Consider the following 19,469-nt stretch of genomic DNA (forward strand, 5'->3'; position numbering starts at 1 on the left):
AATCTTATTTCTTTCAATTTTACACATATTAGGTATCTATTGAAAAGTTGAGCCATATGTTTGAGTCTTGTCCCTTAACAGGCTTTGAATTTTCACGTGTTGGGCTGTTGGATTATCCAGCCCACACGTGTATTGAGTGTTAGAATATATTATCAATGATATGAAATGTCCCAACCCAACAAATTAAATTATTGGGTTGAACGACAAAAGTAACAAATTATAAGATTTGTATTTTTTTTTGAGATAGTTGCCAATAGTTGCGCCTCCCTCTTGTTAGCTGATAGGGATTTTGTTCCTTCATATACAGATTACTTTAGCCCTTTCTGGTACCCTTTATATCACATTCTCTTTTGTATTGACAACATCAAAACTGACAAAATGTTTTTTTTTCTTCTTTTAATTGTTCAATAGATAGTTGAGATGGAAAACATATACAAGGAACTACGAGAAAAGACTCCAAATCCAGAGATTTGACTATGGGCCTCACAGAGTAAAGACTGGGAGCTTGACCATGGCAACTGAAGGAGAATGACAGAAAGAGGAGGAAACGGTAGGATCAACGGGGATGTGTATAGATTAGGGTTTTTGATGTTTTTTTGGGGTATACTTAAGAGATGATGTGCAACTAAGGTTCATCTTATGTTAATGCCATTGCTGCTACATACAGTAGTCCTAGCCCTAGCCCTAGTTGTTCCTATCTTCATCTTGTAGTAGTCCTTTTTTCTCCCATCAATCAAACACAAGTCATGTTTGTTTTAAGTTCTTATTTGAATAATCTCTGAATAATATATTTATGTCTCTGTATCTTTAGATATTGTTGCATGGTGCAATATATGTTTTGGAATAAAATAAAAATTGTTCCATACATAGCTATATACATAAAAATGAAAATGTATATGAAAATTACCAACAAGAGATTGCTCGGTTGACAATCAACAGGTTGAGTAAGATATATATGTGCCAAAAGATTCAATTATAATAAGAAACATATTTTTCTGCGACATTTAAAAAAAAAAAATTTGTATATGGAAATTAATTAACAAATTTCTCAGATGGGAGAATATCCGGACCTAAACCCAATAAAAAAATTATACCCGACCCAAAATCTAAATCCGGATTCATCGGATATATATCAAAATCTGGATCCCTTGATGCATATCCAGATTAGCCTCGATGTGGTTATATCAATTAAATTCTTACTATAACATACAAAATAGATATAGACAAATTAAGAATAATATATGTGCCAATATTATAAGATTTTCTAAATTACAAAAGTAAACAATCTAGGTTTAGGACCAATAGTAGCACGGAATTAAATAAATATTAATCAAATATAATAATATAATTGCATAAAAAGTAATTATAATTATAATATTGTGTTTTTAGACAGACATACTTACCAAAAAAAAAAAGTATTTAGACACACATCTACAGCAGTACCAAACCTTAACTCATTGGAATCGAACCTTGGATACACATATGCCTAACCCAGTCAATTATCAACCGAGCCAACCCACAATACCTAGAAAGAAAAACCCAACACCACCATCACAAAGAAAGCTTCCAAAAACATGAAACAAAAACTCAAGCATCCACCTCAGAGATCAACCAAACACTTGATCCATCTAAGCAAATGTGCCAGAAAAAAAAACACCCATGCTAACCCACAAAAAAGTCTCAAACATCAAGCAGAAGGAAATCCATGAAGAAAATATACAGACATAAAAGACTACATGAAGGCTGATTTCAGACAGAACCTATAATAACATGATATCACTACTACATATAGAAATCATAGGGGCCAAAATATTAATCGTAATTCCAGACATTTTAAAACAGCAAATTACACCAAGTCCAACAAATTGTCCATGAAAGAGGAATCCATCATCACCTCCAAGAAGCACACAGCAATGATAAAATATACGTATATAATCAGACTGAAGAGTAGCATCATACTAGAGGGGCTTTCCTGATCCGTATATGTCAACCCAACAACAAAGGAAAGATATATGATAACAGATCTTCATATCAACAATAGTCGCAACCATTATGCATCACAGGTTTAAAATAATAGAATGAAATCAGGAAACTAAAAATGAAAAACTAGGGATGGGTAAAGCAGATAGGATCGAGAAATACGATGACTGAAGGAGAATGGACGAGTCTTCTCTTTAGGTGGGTAAGAGTCCAATGGAGAGTGGGGAAAATGACTGCTGGTCCTTCAGAAAGCATTTTCCACGGATTAAGTTCAAAATTTTCTGCCCACAAATGCTTTCTAATTTATCGTTTCTATTTTATTTAACTGAACAATGGAAAACAAAAAAAAACTGTTTTCCAGGCAGCCATTCTCCATGATATGATCAAAGCTAAATATACATTAACAAAATGATGTTGAAAAGGCAAACATGATAACTGATGGACAGGTCTTAATATTTGACATTGCTCAATCCATCATAATTTCTACACTTCTACCCTAAACAACTATATATCCATTATCCAATCAGTCCCTTCCCCACACCTCATCGGAGCAAATCAAAGCACCAGCAACCAAAAAGATGACGCAAAACATAGATGGACAAGGTTCATTTTATTCGTAAATAAAAGTAAACCAGACAAAGCACTTTTTCATGTCATATTTAGGAACATGATCCAAAATAAACAACCTATGACTCCAAGTGAAACAGTAATACACATGAATATTCTGCTTTCACATATTCAAAGAAATGTAACTCACCGAATTGAAATCCACAACTGTATTCAAACTATACATCTGCCACAAGCCCCATGAAAACAAAGTGCCCTAAACAGCCCAAAACCAAATGCTTGGAGGATGAGATGTAACATAATGAAAAATGGCAATATGAATGCTATTCCTATAATAGCCCAAACCCAAATGCTGACAACACTACGCATATAAAGATGATCATAATTACAACATAAAATTTCATTGCAAAATATAGAAGCAGCCCACTAAAACCACTATGCTGCTATAGAAACACATAAGGGGAGGGAGATGACATGCAAAGTTTCTTCTTTAGATAGAGAGAATCTTACCCATGATAAGCTAAGCATGTAACTGATTAAAACTTCAAATCTTCCTAAAAATGATACCCAACCAGAACAACAATTATCCAGAAGGGGTAAATAAAATGCTATCCAACATATCAAAAATCAAAGACGATACTACCTAGGAAGAGAGTGGGCGAGGAGGAGGCAATAATTGGTGTAAACTCTGGCTTTGTCCTCCTCCAATCCTCACCACGAACGGATGCTGCAATAACTGATTTGCGGTCCATCTCCTTCCTGGCTCTATCTGCAAGCAACAAGCTATGAACTCCCTGAACTCCCTGGAAGCAGTAGCCGGTGCCTCCGGTGGTCTTGACATGCATATGGCACACATCAAACTGGCCCAATCCCCACCTCTCGGCACCGCGAACGGGAACCTACCCAAGAAGAACTCCAATATGCTGACCCCCAAACTCCATATGTCCCCAGCACAACCATCGTATTGTCCTTGGTTCAAGTCGGTGTTGATTCTTTCCGGGCTCATGTAGGCTATGGTGCCCACCGATGAATTGCAAGGGTCCATGGTTTGCGCGAGAATCGTGCTAACCCCGAAATCGGCAATCTTAACATTCTTGCGAGAGTTGATGAGAAGGTTAGACGGCTTGATGTCACGGTGAACAATCTTTCGCCCATGAAGATAAGCGATTCCACTAAGAACCTGGCGGGCGATGTTGGCAAGGTGAGGCTCGTGTGAGATGTGCGTAGCCTCAAGAGATCCACCATCCATGAACTCGAGAAGAACCTGGATCTCCCCGTTGTGGTCGAACATGTCATGGCACTTGACAACATTAGGATGATCTACGTCACGGAGGATCTCGATCTCGCGACGCATCTGGCGGCGAACGGAGTCTTCGTGATTCCCGTAAATCACCTTGAGAGCATAAAGACGACCACTCGGGCGGTGGACCACCTTGTAGACGGTTCCCCCACTTCCGCTACCGATTCGGTTGACCCGGTCCAAATCCGTGAAGCTGAGTTGTTGAGGAGGCAGAGGAAGTGGCACAGCCAGAGTTGGATTGCGTTGTGGTAAAGGTAGAGTTAACCCCGGACGCCTACGTGGCCCGTTCCTACTAGCCGTGGCAGCCGCCATGGAGGACGAAGGACCCGGTGGTGGTAGGGGTTGGTTCGATCCCATGAACTCGTCACGAACACTTCCCCTTGGGGTTTTCGTTTACTTTTTTGGTTTGAAAGAATCAAAGAAGTAGTACTACTAATCCACAAGGGGTAGTCGTTGAATCGGAGTGTCCGGCAGGGTGTGTGAAGAATCCATGGAAAGTGAGAAGCAACATTCTCAGATTCCCAGAAAGTTCTTGGAAACCAAACAAAATCAAATAGTCGGGGATCGGAGTCGGAACCCCCCTTCTTCATTTATCAAATATTTCTTCGTTTATTTTTTTTCTCTTCAATATTAAGATATGGAATTCACGCGCGGTGCTTAAGAGTGCATTACACTGACAAATTAGAGCTAGGCGTCTGGCAGGAACGATTATAGGAAGAATTTGACAAACGTGGTACCTGCGAGTGGGGTTTGTATATTGCGACTCAGCAGTGTAATTCTTAGTAAATAAATTTTTTTTCCCTACCTTAAACATTCCAAACTTCAAATTTATTTCTCGCTCAAATTTCAATTTGAAAGACTTCAATGTAAGCAAAGTACGGTCAAAATGGATAGACAACGGCCATATCAATGATAAGTCATTCGAGAACCGATTGGACTATTTCCACGGACATTCCTACCTTCTACTAATGGTTTTTATTTTATTCTTTTTTGATCCGAACTTATAATATCTTTATTTGAGAGCGTGAGTATTCAAGTTATCATTTAAAACTAATCAGTCATATGAATAAGATTTGCTCTTGACATACTTGAATTCCCAAAATTTATGTATGATTGTTTGACTTATTGATACAAGGATGTAGATTTGTAGTCAAGTTCAAGCCGGAGTTCAACCGCTACTGAGCTCACTCCCAATATTCATGTTGCTGGATTATACTTGTCCGGAATTCTTAGGACTCTAGGAATAGCCTACAATGAATGATCAAAATGGTCATACAATTAATGCACTATTGTTACCAACACCAATAGATTATAATTCACTTCACCACCTCTCTTTATCGAGGGTGGGAGAGGCTCCCATTCTTTAAGAAATTGGAGAACATAACAATGCAAAGCTGAGGAAGAGTAAAAAATCAGTGTAGAAAACCCACTAAATTTTTTATTTTTTTTGTCTTTCCTAATATCAGTGGCATACTGGCATTGGACGAGTAAAAGAATTACTGTAGAAAACCCACTAAGACGTCTCTTCCCAACACAAAAGCCTCGTGGAAGTCGCTCCCTAGTCCCTCCTATCTCGTCGTGTTTCATTTGATCAGTCTCTTCACTTCGCAGACATGGATGGGTCGGAGTCCAAAGATTCCAGCGCCTCCGAGTTTAGCCTTGCTGAGGTATTTATAAGTATTGTTGTTTTTTTATGGCACAAATACAAGAAGAACCAAACACACGACATGCCTTCATACTTTTTTTCTTTTCTTTTTTTTGTTTCTGAATGGTATGAAGACATGCCTTCATACTTTCTCGTCCACTTATGGACTACATTTGGACTTTCTCTTTAATTCCTTGTGTGGTTAAAAGGGTTTTTGGGTTTTCTGTGATGGAATGCTTTTTGTCATGAATTGATGGTTGGGTTTACATTTGCTACCTTAATTGTTTTCTAGTTTGTTATCTTTGATGCCCCACAAAATTAGATTATCGTTCAAGCATTTGGTGTCATTTGTTGTTAGAATATGATATAAATGATGCAAAATGCCCCCATGGAACAAGTTAATGACGAAGTAACAAATTATTAGATGGTATCGGAGTATGAGGTCTTGGTTTCCACAATTTATAAAATCGTATTTCTTTGAATTCTTTCACATATTTGGTATCCATTGAGAAGTTGAGTCATATGTTTGGGCATTGTCCCTTAAAGGGCTTTGAATTTCCACATGTTGGGCCGTTGGATTGTCCAACCCACACTTGTGTGGAGTGTTAGAATTTGTTATAAAGAGATGAAATGCCCCAACCCAACAAGTTAAGTTATTGGGTTGAATGGCAAAGTAACAAATTATAAGATTTGTATTTTTTTTTGAGATAGTCGCCAATAGTTGCGCATCCGTCTTGTTAGCTGACAGGGAGTTTGTTCCTTCATATACAGTCATACAGATTACTTTAGCTCTTTCGGGTACCTTTATATCACATTCTCATTTGTATGTACAATATCAAAACTGAAAAATGTTTTTTTTCTTCTTTCCATTGTTCAATAGATAGTTGAGATGGAAAACATATACAAGGATATAGGAGAAAATACTCCAAATCCAGAGATTTGCCAGGGGATTGCCAACAGTTTTAAGTAAATCCCTTTCGACCATATCTTGCAATAACTTTAGTTCAATAAAATTATTTACTACACTCTAATACACATTATGTGCCTTGTTGGACAACTTTTGTGTTTTGCAGTTTCTCAGCAGATCGTACATGGAAACCGGCTATTAGGTGGCAAGAGGTTATCTTTTTTTTTATTTTTAACTCTGCCATATTTGATGGATTTGTTTATTTTTATCCTATTATAGTTATTCCATGGCACTCTGTGTTCTAGGTGCAAAGTTGGTTCCAAGATAAGCAAAATGAGACAGGTGCCAAACAAAAGGACTCGACGATGGCCCTCAGAGTATTTGTTGATCGATCTCATGCAAAGATATCTGGATATATACCTGAAAGTTCACTAAAGCGAAGAGGTATTTCTATAAATACTCACGAGCAGAGTTGTTGGTTGAACTGTATTTGTTTAGTGTGGATATATTGTGAGTTGCTTGTTTACTCGGTGAACATTGAGAAAATTTACCAATGGAGAACACATAGTATGGCTTGTTTTTGCTACATTTGACGTTTAATACGATGCTTTTTTACTGTACTATGCTCGAGATAACTGGTGAAATTTCACTTATGATGCTAGACGTATGGTTCTTCCCTCAATGTTCTGTATGCTGTTATAACTTTAGCCATCATCATCATCTAAGACGTAATCCAACTATTTGGGGTTGGCTATGTGAATCCTTAACGAAAATTATTTGGAGTCAGCTATGTGTGGATTCTCTTGTGCAATTCAATGTGTCATAAACATAAGTTCTCGGCTAATCCTATCTTGTCATGTCCCTTTTTATTACCTTCGATCCATGGCTTCTTGGCCTCCCTCTTCTCTTCTTCACACGACGTCTTTATTCTCTCCACTTGTCATATTTGAGCGCTCACATCTCTTGGCCATACATGCCCATACTATCTTAACTGATTTTCTCTCATCTTATTTAGTGGTCAGAAGACCCGTTGCTAAGTGTCAAATGGCCTCGTTTGTTGTTTTGTCTTTCTTTGTATTACCTAACATTCAGCAAAACATTCCCATCTGTGCTAATATCACTTTTACCATGTTTGGATATCAATTTTTACACAGGCGTAAAGGCCTCGGAACTTTCAGAGTTGGCTTTTGAAGCTAAATCAGCAAGAGATAATGCATGGTGAGATTGGATTTATTAATCAAGGAATGCATGAGTTCATACTAAACTGCTACATCTTTATACTATGAATTCGACAACTATCCCTGATAGTTGTCTTAATTCTGGATATTTCCTTTGTTATTAGAAATTAAAGTTATCATGGAAATGATCCTTACTTACAGTAATTAAGTAATGTAATATGGATGTGCACTAGATGTTTCAAAATCTTAGAAAGTTTTTTTAATGTCAGAGTTGTGACAAACCAAATTTAATATCAGCACATGTGGCATTCTCTTTCTCAGCATGCTAAGAAGATTAACACCACTAATAGCTTGTATATCTTCGGCTTTCAGGTATGACGTTGCTGCTTTTCTAACGTATAGGGTTATGTGTTCCGGAGAACTTGTAAGCTTCTAGTACATTGATTATAAACTTGATCTTGGGTCTTATGCATGCGCTGCTGAAGTTGTACACAAGATATCACGGTTGTCATTTTCTTTGCTCTTCCTTACGGGTTTCGATTAAAACATGTGATATTCTTGTAGAAAGATCGATTATCGTCTAGAATACCGACCTATTTTTAGCTGTTGAATTTTGTTATGTTTTACAGGAAGTGCGTGTGAGATTTTCTGGGTTCAGTAACGCGGATGATGAGTGGGTGAATGTGAAAAGAGCAGTGCGTGAGAGATCTATTCCCTTGGAGCCTTCAGAATGCCGCAGGGTCAAGGTTGGAGATCTGGTTCTGTGCTTCCAGGTACTTCTTTTAATTTCTTTTGTAAATAAGTGTCGTCAACCTTTTAACATGAACCATCCTTGGTCTAGGTTTCAAAGAGAGAGCATGCTTTACTTTGCATCCCCATAGTCTGTAGGTGGTTCTATCATTCTTCCAGTACTTTGCCATTATGGTCCATGTAAACACTCATATGGGAAGGTGTTGCATCCCTTGAAAGCTTGTTGTTGAGGCGAAATACGGTTGAGGCTGTGATCTTCGCCCAACTAAGGTATTGGAGGCGGGATCATTTCCTGAAATAAAACACGTGCAGGCCCAGCTCCAAAGAGTACAATACCTTAGTTGGGTGTACATCAAGGCCTCGACCATATTTCGCCCCAACATAGGCATCATATGGGAAGGTGTTGCATTACTTGAAAGTTTGCCTCAAAGCTCAATTAGAAATTGGTATTCCTCGGGTTTTGACTTGTATTAGCTGATTTTTCAGGAAAGGCCAGAGCAAGCAGTCTACTGTGATGCGTATGTTATGGAAATCCGAAGGCATTCACACGACATAAGCGGCTGCAAATGCATCTTTGTGGTTCGCTATGACCATGATAACACCAAGGTAAACTTTGTAGTCCACTCTGTGTGTGTTTACCAAGCAACTAACTGTATGATCATTGTCTTTCCCTATTATATCAGGAAAAAGTTCATTTGGAGAGGATATGTTGCAGGCCGACCTCATAAACTTAAAATCCCAATCAACGCCGCTATGGAGAGCTGTTTCCATAAGCTGTATGTATAGTAGTAGCAGAATCAGTAGAAGTTTGTTAAAACTCAGTGCTGCTTTTAAAGATGATCTAGACTGACATGCGTTGAAATATCCATTAATTTAGTCACATATTACTAATCCCCTGTGATTGCACCATTCCAGGGCAGAACGGAAAGGTAAATGTCATGGTCCTTGTGGTTTGCCAAAACAACCTGGAACTGGAATCACGAATTTCTCTCTTCCCTTGAACCGAGACTTCCCATCTTGGGTGTGGGAATCAAAATTCTGGCAGGGCAGACTCATATTTTTGAAGGAAAGATGATTATGTGTTTCTGGGAAGCAATAGCTCAGTAGCTCAGTGGGTTATCTCGCTGTTAGGCATTCTGTATGTGTTGGGGGTGTATTTTCCCAATGGTACCCGCATAATGGGCTTGCCTTCCCGGTGAGGCTTATGTGTATGGGTTCGACCCAGTCTTTAACTATCACCACAAGAATGGAATGGTGCACCTTTTGACTAGCCCACTCAATTGCCAGAAGGGTCCACTCGGACATTCTGAGCCAGGTCATTAAAAAGTGTTTCTAGGAAAAGCTCTGTTGGGTCGTTCTGCATGCGTTGCTGCTTCTAACCACAATGAGTGGATATGAGTGACGAGCCACCGTTCTTGATGGTCACAATCAGAATGTAAGATTTCTGGCCGTGCTGAATCCTTGCTTTGCACGATCAACATTTAGGGACTAGAGTCTTGCTGCATTTGGAAAATATTGCAAGCCCTCCAATCCAAATATCCAATGAATTACAAGAGTTGTGATTCTGATCATTCCAGAGGATGCCACAGTTTGGTCTTTCTTTCCAATTAAACGTTCTCACACTTTCATATTCATTCTTGCACATCAGACGCTTTCCAACTAATATATTCCAATCCCAACTCCTTGTACCAGACATCAAAGTTTCATTCCCTATACCTGTTCAAGTAATTGATTGAAAGACGTAAAAAAAAGTGCTCAAGTGACCATAAAAACACATAACTGAATGCATCACCTGCAACTGCAAACAAGAATTTAGAATTCAAAATATTTAAATAAAACAACATTCAAATTTACCAAAAGAAAGAAGGGGGGTAAGGAAGGGGGGAATAAGTACTCTCTTCGATACTATACATTGTTAGCAAGAAGCCCATTTATTCATTGGGCTTTAATTGATAATGCACATACCTAATTGATAGGCGCAGCAAAGTCTTTTATACCTTGACTATATTAAAAGCCTGTACTAATCAAAATTTCTCTTAAACTAGATAAACAGCAGCCATTTAACAAATCCCATGGTTTTCAGCATCTCAAACAGCAAAGTTTGAGAGGGTGACTGACCAGTAATGGTCGATGGTGTCGGGACTCGGTACATGGCAGGCTCATGACACTGTTCGTCCATAACATACTGATGCAATGTATAGATTCTTTGCCCACTTATCCTGCAAAAGCAAATGACATTTAGATTCCGAAAACTAAAGAAATGATTAAGAAGTCCAAAGATGTGCCTTGTCTACCTTCACATGGGTGCTAGGAAAAGCAGTTGTTCGAAGCGTTTCCTGTGTTTCATCTGAAAGTTTCCTTCTGGGTACGCTAAGAACTAAAGCTGCCTGGTCCCATGTTGCTGCAGTTGCTGTGATACGATATCCAGAATCCCACCGCCGATGAACACCTTCACTAGGGTAAAGGAAATCGAGTTCCACTACCTGCAATCAATACCAAAGGGTCAGATCTCAATTATGCATGTCGTGTAGTGTATCTAAGAATTTTATTGGCTTTAGTTATTATCAAATCCAAGCTGACCTGGTCTGAAAATCCAGCACCACGAGACATAACAATTCCCCATCGACTGCCTGAGGTGGCCATTGAAGTAACATAGAAGCCCTCCCTCCACTTTTTGCTAATCCACTTGTAAGGAAATGAATCACTGACTTTATATGACTGCTGCAAGTACTGTGTACCTGGACTCAACAACAAAGTCGGTAAAAAAAATGTTCTTTTTCGAATAAAAAAAGTTTTATGATAGTATATACTAACCCTTAGACATCACAACTAATGAGCTCCCATTAGTAGCTCCTGCTACTGCACTGATATAATAATTCTTTTCCCACTGCTCCATTATCCATTCCTTCACAATGCCATACAAGAAGAAATTAGTAAATTCCTTGATGCAAATAATGAAAGTTCTGAGAATTTAAATAAATATACAAAGGTATTATAAGGAATGCGAGCCACATACCTTGTGTAGAAAATAGGGAGAGAGTTCATACACTTGTGAAGTGAAACCAGTTCCAGCATCCATAATAAGGGCCCACAGATTTTGACAACAAGCTACACTGCTGATAAGTAACCCATCCTCATTTCCTTTCTCTATGTGCTGTGCAAGCCTTGCATCAGCAACGTTATAGTGGTACCTGTATAGTATGATGAAACCAATTGCTCATCCTCAAGTAATATTTAAGGTTAAAGCAAAGCAATCATATCAAAGCGAGATCGGAAAATATATAGATAAAACAGAGAACAAAAGAAGAATAAAGCAACTTAACATACAAGGAATCAACAAGAAATCTAGCACACAGAAAACTTCAAACGAATGCTTAAAGTACCTTTGCTTCATAGGTCGACGTGCATTGTAGACACTAATCCATTGGGTTGCTGGCATGCCCATACGAACTTTCTTTTTTGGTTGTTCGTCTTCTTCCTCCTCTGTTGTTATCCGGCCTCTTTTATGACCAACCGGATAAATAAGCTTCACCAATATAGAGTAAAATCAGACTCTTTTTTTTCCCTTTTATTGAAGGATGTGGAACCTCCCCAAGGTTGGGCCTCATCGGACCCACCTTACAGAGAAACCACCGATACTAGCAACCATCCACGAGCCACTTGTATCAGTATGATCCAAGTTGTGCTGGGCAGATTCAAACCCAAGACCTCTGAGTTTTCTGCTGGTCCCAATGTACCCTCCCCTTACCACTGGACTACCCTTTTTCAGGAGACACATCTACAATTTGATTCGTGATAAATATATCTTTCCATGTTTCAACTAAATTCTATATCTGTTTCCTAAAATGGAGTTCATATAGGTATTATTGAAGCCACCGCAGAAAAAGCTTTTCTACAGTACTTCAACGTTCCAGAACAAGATGAATTTGAGCTCAAAACCAAAGGACTGATAATGAAAGGAGAAAAAAAGTAAACTCAAGAAAGGAAAAAAAACCCCATACCTTTTGAGCACCTTCTGTATTAATCGGCCTGATCTCTGGATTTGGACCAATTATCCCATCAAAAAGAGAGATGTATTTTGCATAATTAGGTAATTCATCAAACTTCAAGTTGACAACATATTCAACAAATTGTCTAAAAGGCAGTGGACAATAGGAACACAGACTCTCAGGGGATGTAGCCATCTTCTTCTTGCAGACGAGGAACCCCTTGTTCTCCCCCTACCAGTACCAGAACGTTTAAAGTTTATAACAAGTCCAATTTGATAAAGGACACCATTAAATTGATAAAAGTACACCAACCTGATAACCTTGCCAAGGTAAACGACCTCTGAGAAGAAAAATAAGTGTATATGCCAGAGATTCTAGATCATCTCTCCTGCTACCAGTTCTACCAAGGTGGGCATGCACACTAGCATAACGCACAGTTCCCCTGTTAAAAAAAGAAAAAGAACACTCATGAGGCAAGAAGAAACCAGCTCAATTGACAAATCAGGGCAAAATATCACAATAAAATTTCACAAACAAATAATAGCGCAGGATGTACCTGAAAACATCAGGCCTCTGGTCATAATCAACATGCAGACCACTTGAAGTATCTCGCCATTTAGTCGCTGTGTCACCCAAAATACGTTAAAAAAATTAAGCCACAAATGGGGGGAAGGGAAAATTAATACGGTGTCTTACCTAATCCAAGATCAACAAGGAACAGCCTTTTTTCATCAGGAGTTCCTGGAGTACCAAGCAAAAAATTTTCAGGCTTCACATCTCCATGTACATACCTGCCAAAAAAGGGGAAAATAAGATATGTCATTTAAAGGTTTAATTACTGAACATGCATCGGGCAAAGGACATTCATCTTAAGCAATCGGATGATGATGAAGATAATAATAAACTTAAAGTGTAAGATTAACACAACATGACCCCGTAAAATGGCAGTTTCCTTGCATTATAGAAATTAGGGGAGCAGATAAATAGGCCGCCAGTTAAAAACCGGGGATAAAGTTCATATTTCCTAATCAAATCCTTATTAGTGTAAAAATTAAATATTCCAGGATGTAATCCATAAATAGGCGGATAAATAATCAATCCATGAGATCTTTTAAAAAAAATGGGAAAATAGTAATTGTTTTGGACCTAAACAACTCCATCTTATAAAAACAGTTACAGTGCTTTATGTTAGAAGAATTCTCACCCTTTGGAGTGCATCTTCTCCAATATAGAAATTGCTTCAATGGCAATGCAAGCAACCATTTCCGTTGACATTCTGCCATTTACACGACGAGTTAGCATAGGCAACTGAAAACCATGGAACGATAAATGAAAAGAACGAATATAATGAATTAATAGAAACCAATTTTCATTTAGCTCACGTGTTAGAGTTGTTATTCCAAACATCCCACAAGCTTGGACCCAGCATATCCATAACCTGTAGACATCAGAATATTCAGCCGTCATTATCCAACAATAAGCCAAAGGTAAAAAGGGACTAGAAAACAAGGTAAAAAATCATTGCTACAACTTTACCAAATTCAACCAGCAAAAAAAAAATACTGCATACCATTACATAATAGTCACCTTGCCGACCCTTGTAGTGTACTCTTGGTACACCATGACTGCCGCCAAGAGTGCTGTACAAGTGACAAAGATAAGTTATAAATTCAAAAATATAATTGAAAAGCTATGGAAAAATTAAAATGAAAGGACAAATTAATCATTCTCACTTGTAAACTTGCCACTCGTAAGGTGGTCCATAGTTACATCCTTTGCTAGTTCTATGCTCAAATTTTAAGGCCACCTAAAATATGAAATTCGATCAATGTCAATGAAACGAAAAACTATATACACCCACACACACGAGCGCACTTAGATAACTGCTTACCTCCAGTGCTCCGGAGCCAGTCGATCCATCATTTGCATTTGCTGGAGTCATACGCCGACCAACATAAACTTGTCCAAAGCCGCCCTTGCCCAACTTTCGTTCTATTTTGTACATTGGGGAATTCCCAACTCGAACCTGCAGCAATGCAACTGAAGAATTTTATACATTTTCATGGGAATCAAACACCCAAAACCAAAAAAATCAAATATAAAGAATATAAAAACAAAAAGGACACAGATCACATTTGCTTAGCTGAAAGTATGAAGACCTGACTCAGAAGATATTATCCTACCATGTCCTTAAACAAGCTAGATTTTGTGCACTTCAAAGGTAGGAGGTATCATGATTACTTCTTTATAAACTGTCCATTAAGTATTTAAGTTACAGAATAGAAAAGCAGCCAGGCAACTAATACAATACACTAAGCAGCTTAATTGTGACACTGGTTAATAGTAATCAATCATAAGGAGCGTTGATAAGAAACATATAAAAGAAAGTAAATCAGAAATAAAAAGCCAATTCCAAAAAAATTATCTAACTGTCTACAGAATTCAATGAGGAGCATGACATCTGAATTTCTACCCACGAGCAGCAGTTTCCAAAACTGCAGCTAGAGAATAGCGAGCCACTATGAAAGAAGCAACTAATAAGAAAATCACTCAATGTGAAAGACAGCAAACACCGATGATCAACGCCCACTGGCCCACATATTAAACTTTTAGGTGTAGAAGGGACAAAATTGGTGGAACAGTTAATTTTAGGGAGCCCATATATATAATTATGGAAATCAAAACATGTCTGTCTCCTATTTCTCTCTCTCTCTCTCTAGAGAGGATATCAGAATCATGAAATCATTACACAAAAATGAGCACTCCGTCGAATAGATTGATAAGGTCAATACTCCATAAGGTCAACACATATTTGAATCTACCATCGATCTTGAAGGAAAACAAAGCGAAACCTTTTTAGATTCCAAATCAAGCTAACACTTTATAGCTAATGGCTTTATACGAGCAGCCAGATCAAACAAATAAATTATCCAAACACTTCAGACAGTCCCAAACCTTATATATCATCCCTCTAGAAGAAACAGAATCAACGCGTTATAAAGTTTCTAAAACAGTTCAAACTTGAATTACTAGCGAGAGATCAGACAATCTGGAATCAACCTACTTCAATATGTTGATGCGAAAAAAAGGTAAGAATCAACTCCAAGCAACAACCAAACTGAAAACACAACACAACACAAACAGTTTTCTGGAAGTAAATGATTGCATCATCAGTAACACAAAAACCATCAGTTACCATAACATATTTATATTTCCCCTCTTAATTTGTAGGAATAAATACTTACGAGACCCAATATTCCTCCAACAATCCCAACCCAGCAGACAAAAATTGAGATACAATAACAGTACAAAGATGTATATCACCAGCAAAGACAGCAATAATAAAACCGCATCCATGAAACCACAATTATCACCCAATAAAACAAAAAATGTTTGGAAGGGCGTAAGCAGGGACAAAAGGCTAGGAAGTTTTATCCAATTAATTCCAATTTCTGTGATGTGGATGCTATGGCTGGAAAGGAATAACAGAGTGTTCAAAAGCAAAGAATCCTCCATAGACACTTTCTTAGTCACCTGGTTTGATTGCCTTAGGTTCTGGGGCACTTCCTTTTCTGGGAACATTTTTGATCATATGTTTATCCCCCCCTTCTAATTTGTTTGGGTTGCACCCCCTTGGTGCTTGAATAAAACTTTTTTTCATTCAAAAAAAAAATAAAACAAAAAATAACAAACTTTGTTGGTGAAACGATTGAGGGAAAAAAGCACAAACCGTCTCAGGGATCGGTGCAGTGCTTCCCTCATCCTCACCAGCATTCCCCTTCTCAACGCTCTTCCCTCCACCATTCATCTTCTTTTCACCAAATTCTTCCTTTTCCACCACCCTCACCCCTTCCTCCAATCCCTTATTCCCCTCCCCCTTTGCCTCAGGTGCTGCGACAACTACAATCTGATCAGCCGCCTGGGGCTGCTTATTGTTATTTTCGTTGCTTGTATTGTTTTTCCCTGCTGCAGCCGCGCGCCGCCTCCTTGTCCTTGTCGCAATCGCCTCACCTTCCTCTACTGGATTCGGCTTTGCTGCTGCCGCCCGTCCACCGCGCACTCTACTACGCAGTACCGGCATCGTTCATCCTCCAAGTATCATCAAGATAGCACCTTTTTAAACACCTCTCAACCAAGAACAATCAAAAAGCCCAATCCGAGAACGAACTATCAATCAAGACTCCCCTACAAAGATGCGAAACCTAGCAATCAAGGAAGAGAAAAGAAAAAACTCAAATTAACCCCAAAAGTGTAAGAAAAATCCGGTGATATTAAACAAGGCGATAAAAATAAATGTACCAACTAGTATTGAAATCGCAACGCCAGAGAAAGATCAAATCGGTAAAATTAGGGTTCCGATTAGGGATCTATTGCGAGGCAGACAATCTAAAGAGAGAAGCAATAGACAGATAGAATGAATGTTAAGTACTTACACAGAGACGAGCAAGAGGAGAAAGAGATAAATAATTTTTAATATTATATTAACTCTTGGATGAATCTTGACCGTCCAAAGGAAGAGAATGAAGGGTTAGATGTTAGATTAAGGGGCGTATTAGGAGAAAATTACAGAAAGATGATCAATATAAAATATTATATTTAGACGGCGACAGATTTTTAAGGTTTTCATGGGCTCCTTCATGGGCTTTGGACCCATAAAGTCCAATACTCTCGGATTCATACAAACTGTCCAGTGTCCAGTCCAATAGTCCATAATAAAAGTCCAGAGGCCAATAGTCCAATAGATTTGCAGGCCCAAACTAAGACCCAGCCCATATACTGCCCAAAAAGTTGGAAGATCTTTTTCTAGTATTCACATGCTTGTACATTGAGAGTCACGGGAGAGTTAAAACTTAAAAGTTGGGAATATACATATATATATATATATCAGAGCATGAACCATGAAGGTACCCAGTTGAGAGTAATCCATGACTGTTAAGTCAGTTTCTTTTGCATGAACAGTTAGGGAAGTTATGGTTTTCTAGAGTTCACTAAAACCAATGATGGCTGATAAAGCCTACACGTGAAGCCAATTGGGGGAGGGAGGGTATGTATGGTCGTCTGCAAATGATGTATACGTCCTAATCCTTATCGTTCATGCGTTTGTTTGTTTACTACACAAAGTTATCTTGAGCTCTTGTAGTATATATGGTTAGAGTGACCATACACGTGAATACGCAAAACTTTGTTACCCTTTTGAGCCACAAATTATTGTAAAAATAATCATTAGGAAAAAAATTGACCACCCCATTCTGTCAAAGACTTGTAATGTAATATTGAATTGGTATAACCGAACTGAGAACTAGACAAGTAAAGATTCAACCCCTCACACAAATGACATGTTTCTTGAGCCTAAATACTTCGGAGACAACCCAGGAGAGTAAGTCCATACAAGCCTCGTGCAAAACAGTTAATATCATTTTGATGTGTTTGTGTTGAATTTCTAGCACCATTGTGAATACACAAACTTTGTCACTTTTTTAAGCCACAAATCATTGCATAAAGAAGGATTAAGAACATAGTGGTATTCGCACACGCTGAACCGAAACTCATCTCGTAAATCGTAATAATGGAAACACTCATGTGGATTGCCATAACCCAATTGAGTTGTATATAAAGAAAAGTTCAACTCCTCTCATACAAATGATATGTTTTCTAAGTCTAAATGCTTCAGAGACGGCCCATGAAAATAAATCTAGTTGCAAAGACCCTATCCAAGTATCCAACATGAAGAGCCAACTACACCACAAACCACTGGTATTCATTTTTATGACGTCGTCTGAGAAGGATATTGCATGGTCCCCTATTAAGCCCAATACTTAATTGCTTTGCCTTTCCATATCACCATTAATTCACAACTAAATTGACAAGTGACATCTGAATCTCCACCATCCACAACATAAAAACTTCATTGCTCTTGAGATTCTAAGTACTCTGCAAAACAACCATTATAAATAGGCCCCAATGTACAGTGCAAACAATTCATTCATCAACTGCATATAACTTGTAACAACAATATCAAGGCTCTCTCTCACTCTATCTTGACAGCAATCAACTATGGCACCACATGGAGATGCCATGGGCGGGACATTCAACTTCTCTAGGCCTCCGAGACTCTCCAACGACAGCCTCCAACGATCAATATCCGACATCTCATTCGAATTGAGCAAAGAAGCAATAGACTTGAAGCAACTCCCACCAATATCCGAGGTTGAAGACGCAAAGTGCGAGTGTTGTGGCATGGTAGAGGAGTGTACGCCTGAGTACATAGACCGCGTCCGCGACAAGTATTCGGGGAAGTGGGTGTGCGGGCTGTGTGCCGAGGCAGTGAAGGAGGAGATGAAGAAGAATGGAGGGAAATCAAAGGAGGAAGCATTGAGTGTTCATATGAGTGCTTGTTCTAAGTTTAACAAGTTTGGGAGGGCTTATCCTGTGTTGGTACAAGCTGAGGCAATGAGAGAGATGTTGAAGAAGAACAAGAGAAGGGCTAATTCAACTAGTCCTAGGGAGGTTCAAGGAGGACAAAAGAAGGGTGCCATTGCTAGGAGTTCAAGTTGCATTCCTGCCATTACTAGGGACATGATTGATCTCACTTTGGCTAATTGACTAAGTCCCATGTCTACTAATTAACCTTGCATGGTTTTTCATGGCCTCTCAACCTTCTTGCTCACCTTTCAAAGGTTTTTTGGGTTGGTACAAATAAGGGGCATTTTTTTTTCCTTTCCTAAGTTAATTTCTTTTTGGGTGGGTTCCCTTCTTCCTCTTTTGCTCTCCATGGGGGTTTTATGGGAGGTTACTTGGGTGCATCTCCTTTTAATTACTACGTATGCCTAATTAGTGATGGTAGAAGCTAATCTCTTACTTATTCTTCATCACTAATGTTTGTAACAAGGTTTAATGGTTGGATAGAGAGTTCTTTTAACAATAAGTTGGTTTTCACTTTGTATCCAGCATCATGTAGTAAATATATGTATCTTAAAGAGTTATTGTTTTAATAAAATAATAGTATGTTCTTCCCCTTCAGGCCTTCAATGTCAATCTTTTGATCCCAACAACTAACTATACCAATTATCCCAACTTCTGAGTTGTACGGACAAAATTTCATGTGTATTATATGAAACTCAAGAATTCACTTGGATTCTATGCATCCAATTGA

At 38.5% G+C, this 19,469-nt stretch overlaps 4 protein-coding genes across 5 annotated transcripts; 2 read left to right on the forward strand and 2 right to left on the reverse strand.

The window, feature by feature from the left end:
• Nucleotides 1-1,383: 1,383 nt before the first annotated feature.
• LOC119991930 (mitogen-activated protein kinase kinase 4-like) lies at nucleotides 1,384-4,422 on the reverse strand. 2 transcript variants are annotated; one of them, XM_038838475.1, is made up of 2 exons: nucleotides 3,191-4,422; nucleotides 1,384-1,525 (listed from the first exon to the last, which is right to left on the reverse strand). In XM_038838475.1, the coding sequence occupies exon 1, from the start codon at nucleotides 4,202-4,204 to the stop codon at nucleotides 3,191-3,193; it is 1,014 nt and encodes a 337-aa protein (XP_038694403.1). In that variant the 5' UTR covers nucleotides 4,205-4,422; the 3' UTR covers nucleotides 1,384-1,525. The 2 variants fall into 2 exon arrangements, with proteins under 2 accessions (XP_038694403.1, XP_038694404.1); XM_038838476.1 differs by lacking the exon at nucleotides 1,384-1,525 and adding an exon at nucleotides 2,786-2,803.
• A 933-nt stretch (nucleotides 4,423-5,355) lies between these two features.
• LOC119991792 (protein SAWADEE HOMEODOMAIN HOMOLOG 1-like) lies at nucleotides 5,356-9,214 on the forward strand. The gene is made up of 9 exons (XM_038838255.1): nucleotides 5,356-5,514; nucleotides 6,373-6,458; nucleotides 6,566-6,611; nucleotides 6,705-6,843; nucleotides 7,554-7,617; nucleotides 7,950-8,001; nucleotides 8,207-8,350; nucleotides 8,814-8,933; nucleotides 9,011-9,214. Exons 1-9 carry the CDS (start codon nucleotides 5,461-5,463, stop codon nucleotides 9,053-9,055), a joined length of 750 nt encoding a protein of 249 aa, XP_038694183.1. The 5' UTR covers nucleotides 5,356-5,460; the 3' UTR covers nucleotides 9,056-9,214.
• Nucleotides 9,215-10,138: 924 nt separating this feature from the next.
• Nucleotides 10,139-16,774, reverse strand: LOC119991791 (casein kinase 1-like protein HD16). Its single transcript, XM_038838254.1, has 17 exons — nucleotides 16,616-16,774; nucleotides 16,047-16,518; nucleotides 14,208-14,342; nucleotides 14,050-14,123; nucleotides 13,887-13,956; nucleotides 13,699-13,754; nucleotides 13,521-13,592; nucleotides 13,013-13,107; nucleotides 12,873-12,939; nucleotides 12,629-12,758; nucleotides 12,329-12,547; nucleotides 11,711-11,853; nucleotides 11,344-11,518; nucleotides 11,142-11,232; nucleotides 10,908-11,065; nucleotides 10,622-10,810; nucleotides 10,139-10,546 (listed from the first exon to the last, which is right to left on the reverse strand). Exons 2-17 carry the CDS (start codon nucleotides 16,395-16,397, stop codon nucleotides 10,487-10,489), a joined length of 2,085 nt encoding a protein of 694 aa, XP_038694182.1. The 5' UTR covers nucleotides 16,398-16,518; nucleotides 16,616-16,774; the 3' UTR covers nucleotides 10,139-10,486.
• A 1,533-nt stretch (nucleotides 16,775-18,307) lies between these two features.
• LOC119992318 lies at nucleotides 18,308-19,220 on the forward strand. The gene has a single exon (XM_038839034.1). The coding sequence runs from the start codon at nucleotides 18,371-18,373 to the stop codon at nucleotides 18,917-18,919; it is 549 nt and encodes a 182-aa protein (XP_038694962.1). The 5' UTR covers nucleotides 18,308-18,370; the 3' UTR covers nucleotides 18,920-19,220.
• Nucleotides 19,221-19,469: the final 249 nt, after the last annotated feature.

Source organism: Tripterygium wilfordii, chromosome 22 (assembly GCF_013401445.1).
Source record: "Tripterygium wilfordii isolate XIE 37 chromosome 22, ASM1340144v1, whole genome shotgun sequence".
In the NCBI taxonomy this organism is placed as follows: Eukaryota; Viridiplantae; Streptophyta; class Magnoliopsida; order Celastrales; family Celastraceae; genus Tripterygium; species Tripterygium wilfordii.